Raw genomic sequence first — 5,976 nt, 5'->3', positions numbered from 1 at the left:
ATTATGTACATTTAGATCAAAATACTTCATTTTTTTTGTTTCTTCAATTTTGGGCCCTTTTGTTTCCCTAATAACTGGTAATTTAATTAAAAGAGAGAAGAATGATTTTACTCTTGAGGGCATCAAAGCACAATATGGATTCCGTAGGTCTCTTTCTAATTATGCCTTCCAAGGAAAGGTATACATCTGTAAGTTGCATATTGCAGGCCATTTGAGATGGGCAAGAGGCATTGAAATTAAGAACAGATCAATTAAAACTCTCTGTCTTTTAATACTCAGATTATATTAATTAATGAACTAAGTAATAAAACTCTGATCATCATATTAGTGCTAGCCCCTACTAGATTTACAAAAATGGTTAATGACAATGCTAAGTACTAATTAACTTCTGTTGCTGTACCAATTCTAATGCTTCTTTCTTAGACTAGAGAGAAATCAGGTTCATCTGGCTTAAACAACTTGGGCATCTTTAGGCTAGAAGAGGAGGCATCAGCCACCTGAACCTTCTGGACGACCCCTCTTTTGGTGTTTGCAGCAAATTTTGAAGCCAAGATTGTAGCTCCAAGATGCTGACCATTATTATCAATATCCACCAGTGGAACCTCTTCAGATCCATTATACAATCCGTCAGCAGATTTTTGCTGATACGTGAAGTCACCATCCCAGTCAGTATATAGACTTTCTTGCACGGCCAACTCTTTAGCAAGTCTCTTTCTTTTATACCTTCTCCATGCAGCTTCTATAAAGCAAGCACCCCATGTCCTCCACTGAGGAGAGTAGTACCTGAATGCATGCTGGAGCTTCTTGCTATGGAGACGTTTAAACTGGATTGCAACAAACTTGAGGTCTTCGGCACGAAGTGCGAATGCCTCAACTTCAGTAAGTGTCCGAACAGTTCGAGTTGAAGAAGGCAGGTTTAGACTTGAGTTGGGAACCAAGGCCCATGTCAGTAACTCCTCCCCACAGAAGTCTCCAGGTCTGAGGGTGATCGAATTGAAAAATCCGGATCTTCCACCATTTGTTGTGGAACTCTCCAACTGTCCCCTAATGACAAAAAGCATCTCATCCACTGGATCTCCTTCTCTGAAAACATAGGTTCCTTCGGTGCTCAAGGACGAGACCAGGCGTTCGCATATGGCATCAAGCAGTTGATCATCCATTTGTGCGAAAAAAGGAACCTGTAAGGTGACCAAAAGCTCAGAATCTGTGGAATATGCCTGGAAAAACGCCTGACTACTGCCTAACATCTCCAAGAGGAAATAAGTACTGAATGGTCAAGAGAAATGGAAAGTGATTGGTACAATAATAATCAGAGAAAGACATACTCTTCGAACTAGGTTTAGACATAGATGCCGCTGAATTTCACGACGAAGATCCAAAGGCAAGGAAAGGAGGATGGATTCCTCATTAACGCCCCTTGTAGCAAACCATTTATACTGAACAAAACGACGAACCCGTTCTTGCAATTCTGGAGGTAACTGGCGATGTCTCATCCACTCTTCTGTATCCCTTTTCTTAAGTCTCCATTCTTCAAGTCTAACCGTCATAGATTGCAAATAAGTCTTTATTTGCAAAAGAAGAAAAGAAAAGCAATGAGTGCCACCACTGAAATGAAGCCTTAGATACAAAAAATAATGGTAAATAATACAGACATAAACATTTCACTTCTAGCGTTACAAGTGCTAAAAGAAGTCTCAGTCTATTTGCGTTGCAGGTCTAATTCTGATAAACCACATTCAGAAGGAAGAAAGTAAATAAAATGCAACCCTTTTGTTGAAAATTCAGGAGATCGCTCAAATTATTATTGGCCTCTGTAATACCGAAGAACAATGAAAATTTCATGATTTTTCAATAAATTTCATCATTCACAAAGTTCTTCAACTATATTTTTGTCTAAGTATCTTCTACTGCAGAAGCAGTTAGAAGTCTAATTAAAGACGTAGTAGGAATTTTCATCTAAATGCACAATCTATACATATTGTGGGACTGTGTACAACCCCGCTTTTTCCTGATTTTGCTGGCCATATTTCAGTCTTATGGTGTCCAAGGAAATTTGTCCAAATCAAAAGTAAAAGACTGTAAGTTCCATAAGCACCCTTCATTAGGATTTATAATCCAAATTTATCAAACCATTCAGGCTAATAATAACATGTTTTGACAGTAGTATTGAAGTATTCAATTTACTTTTCTAGATAGACTTATGTAATATGTTAAACAGAACGACATTAAAAAAAGGGATGAAAAGAGTAGCAAATAAGTTTATAAATTTGATCCTTCTGTGATGGTTAATACAACCAAACTCTAGGCAGCAACTTTTACCTGCATGTTCCCAATCAATCTTGCAAACAGAATCAAACCACCAATACATAAGACAATGCAAAATACTGTCTCTCCAATGTAAGTGCTAGTCTGCAGGTTTTGCCCATACGAACTGCAAGGTTGAGAAAATATATCAAAGAGTACGTTGTTGATATAAAAAGTGAGCAGTATCCTACTGAAAAGCATTAATGTGTCCTAGCCTAGGTAAGTTTAGAATCTGAAAAAAGCAAATTAAATTAAGATGTGGCAGGAGGAGAGACGATGAAGTATGAAATGTAAATCCAACCTCAAATTTCTCAAACCCCACCAAAGACAATAGAGATACTTGTGACTAAATCTTGATGAAGCAACTGCGCTGGTAAAAGCATGTGCAAACATCCCAAATTTGAAATCTGAATCATCATTTTTGGCATCGCAGCGGGTGACAAGTTTCGTTGCATTCAGCCAATAGTTCCTCTCAATTTGTCCAACACTATCACAATCCAGAAATTTCAAGCTGCAAGGTGGAAATGCATCCATCTCTGCTCTACACTCTGTCTTCCAACAAGAGAGCTGTCGCCCTATTGACGCTAGATACCATGAAGCTCCTAGCACCTGTGTGAATCAATTGATATTGGTAAGCTTCTTATGATATACTAGTAGCCAACAGAATGGTAAGAAAGTAGATCCACGGGTAGCAGTTTGCAGCAGTAAATTACATGACTGGCTAACATGTAGAGAAGGAGATTGTATGCAGCTCCAGCCCAAGCAGTCTTAGCAATAAACCCAGTAGTTTTGATAATCTTCTGATTCAAAGGAAAGATGACGAACAGTCTGGGAATATACTGGAAAAGAACAATAAGGGCAAGAGTGTTGTCGGCTTGACCAGATTTTTTACTTTTGGTCGCCGGAATTACATACCAGATGACAATCTGCCAAAAACAAGAACTTTTAGAGTAATCATTAAACTCATATGCGCGGAGAAAATAAGATTCAAATTTGAAAAGCTGCATTCAGTACTACTTGAGTTTGTGCTGGTTCATTCTCATATCCTAGTATTATTTCCATACGCATACACATAATTTATACTGGTACCATATAAAGAAAACGTGGTGTAAAAGTCAAGAACGTAAAATTGGGCAAAATAAATTGCTAAGCAACGCCATAGCAAGTCCCAATAGTCCATTAACAACAGCGAAAAGGACACAAGTTAAAAAGAGTACTTGATAATCCTGCTCGAAAAGATTGTTAGAAAAAAAGAAGAAGAAGAAAAGAATATGCATGGGGGAATTTTACAAACTGGCCTGGGGTAAGGGGAGAGTAGCGGCAAAATCAACAATGAAATCAGATTTGAGATATCGCATGGCAATTTGTCTGGCGTCCATAACGAGCTCGCCCCGGCCGAAGACCCTGGAGCTAGGGGCAACGAAGGCAGTGCGGAACTTGAAGAGAATGTGAAGGAGGTAGAAGAGGTCGGCGAGGGTGCGGCAGTAGGTGATGCTGACGGAGGCTTCGTTTTCGGTGGTCATGCAAGCCATTTCACCGACGTAGGGGAGGTAGAAATAGAGCGGATCGATGAAGAGAGAGATGAGGCAAGTTACGAGGAAAACATGGTTCCACCAGTTGACAATGTCGCTGCTGGGGTCCAGAATTTGGTAGCGCCATAGTAAGACGTTTACCAGGTGAGGCTGGTCAGCCGCAAATGTGCCGTCGGAGGAGGCGGCGACAGCGTTATGGGTGGTTAGTGATCGCCGGATGTGGCGGAGGTGGGACGCCGGCCTCGAGAATATTCTTCTATTCATCTTCCATGGCGGAGTCCGATTTACTGTCGGATTCCGGGGAGCATCAAACAATCCTGTTGCAGCCTTCAAATAATCAAAAATGGCAACCAAAAAAAAAACAAGAAATTTTTGGTACAGAGTAATATTAGAATGGATATTGCACTCAACTTCAATCAAACAAGAATAAAAGATGAAATCAATGATCACAGCGAAAAGAAAAGAAATTGAGGAAAGCAGATGAGAATGGTGGTAGGAACAGGAATGAAAGGATGGAGAGAGGGAGGGAAGGGAGTTTGGGGGGGTGGGTTATGGCTGTTGAGAGTTAGAGGATTGAAAGAAATGGCAACTCCGAAGACTCCGGAGGTGCAAATTTTGTAATCTATGCTAGAGTAGGCAACTCTTAAAAATTAAGAACTCCAGTTTTATACAATTGCAAATCAATGCATGAGAAAATCTTAAATAGTTTAAAGATGATCACAACTTTTTTTTTTTTATCGGCACAATTATCACTATGAAATCTAAATTGGTCATATCCTTGTACATTTTATTGGATTTCTTTAACCAATTCAATTTCAATTTGATTATTATAATTTATTTTCACATCACTACCATGATAATTTTTTTTTTCAACCGTTAAATCATCTAGTCTCTAATTTATAAAATTTTGATGCAATTCTGATATAGGACAATTATCATATAAAGATCACATCTGAAAGTATTAAACTAATGATTCATTGATTCTAACTTTTTTCTGCAAATCACTTTAGTTTAAGTTTGTATATTGTTTCATTGTGTTCTAAAAAAATGATTAAAGCAATGTTATTCTTTCATGATCTTATGAAGCTCCACAACCATTTATTAGTGAAATTAGTCTGTCATAGATAACTTGTGATATAATTTCAGTTAATAATGACAAAATTTGGGATAATAGTTAGACAAAAGGATAGTACATAATGCGAGTTACGTAGAACTACTAGGACATCTTGATAATGAGATCTGTTTTATTATATGGTATTAAGGCTTTAGTTATACATTATGAGGTTTTTATGTCGTTGGTCCACTTATCAAAGTTGCCCTTCACAAGTACCCCTTGGTCATTTTAAATTTTTGAAATAATTGTTAGTTAAGAAATAATATTTTGCAATATCCAATAATTAAGTTAGTCAAAGCAATTGGTAGTAGTTTTTATTATATCAGACAATATTATGCTTTAATTTTACTGTACTTTTTTTTAGTGCTTGATATTACTAATAGTACAATGTAGTGATCTTTTTTGAAAGTCCCAAAATTTTGATAATATTTGGCACTAACATATATTAATAAATTTGTCTTTTAAACTACTTCATGATCATTAATACAACAATGCTAATGAAATTTCGATATATTATTTCTTAAGAGGTATTTTTTGTAATATGTGATAGTAATAATATTAGTCAAATAATTGGATACTTGTTTTTTACTACGTCGGTCAGTACTTTTAATACTAGTATTATGACTTAATAATAGTACTAATGCTACTCTGGATAGTACTACTACCAATGTTTTAAAAATCGAACCGTTAATTGAACCGGTAAAGTGAAAGGGTCGAAGTTCAACCGGTCGGATCGGTTCAATCTCGGTTCAATGAATTTTTTAAAAAATAATTTATATAAATATATATATGTACAAAATAAAACATGTAATGGACTAATTTAATACTTTATATGATGAAAAGTTTACTATTTTTTAATAACTTGGATTTTTAAAAATAAATTTTTTAAATTATAAGTTAAAACAAATAAATTTCATCTCAATTTCAATTATATCTAAATCCAACCCAAAAGTATCAAAATATTTTGAAATTGTACAAAATTCACGTCTATGAGAATTTAGATTTTGTGAACTTAAATTTTAATTT

General features: G+C 36.2%; 1 protein-coding gene across 1 annotated transcript; it reads right to left on the bottom strand.

Moving 5' to 3' along the window:
* Positions 1–340: 340 nt before the first annotated feature.
* LOC113714170 (cyclic nucleotide-gated ion channel 18-like) lies at positions 341–5,425 on the bottom strand. Its single transcript, XM_027237964.2, has 8 exons — positions 5,421–5,425; positions 5,288–5,298; positions 3,603–3,955; positions 3,018–3,230; positions 2,606–2,913; positions 2,320–2,431; positions 1,326–1,562; positions 341–1,178 (listed from the first exon to the last, which is right to left on the bottom strand). The coding sequence occupies exons 1-8, from the start codon at positions 5,423–5,425 to the stop codon at positions 420–422; spliced, it is 1,998 nt and encodes a 665-aa protein (XP_027093765.1). The 3' UTR covers positions 341–419.
* Positions 5,426–5,976: the final 551 nt, after the last annotated feature.

The sequence above is a fragment of the Coffea arabica genome, chromosome 10c (assembly GCF_036785885.1).
Source record: "Coffea arabica cultivar ET-39 chromosome 10c, Coffea Arabica ET-39 HiFi, whole genome shotgun sequence".
Taxonomy (NCBI): domain Eukaryota; kingdom Viridiplantae; phylum Streptophyta; class Magnoliopsida; order Gentianales; family Rubiaceae; genus Coffea; species Coffea arabica.
The sequence above is the reverse complement of the archived record's forward strand: the minus strand, read 5'-3'. Positions and strand labels throughout refer to the sequence as shown.

Coding starts and splice junctions, on each gene's coding strand:
- LOC113714170 (XM_027237964.2), bottom strand. Junction 3,231..3,602: donor CTACTCTCCCCTTACCCCAG/GCCAGTTTGTAA, acceptor TGTTTTTGGCAG/ATTGTCATCTGGTATGTAAT. Junction 1,179..1,325: donor GTCTAAACCTAGTTCGAAGA/GTATGTCTTTCT, acceptor GTCACCTTACAG/GTTCCTTTTTTCGCACAAAT.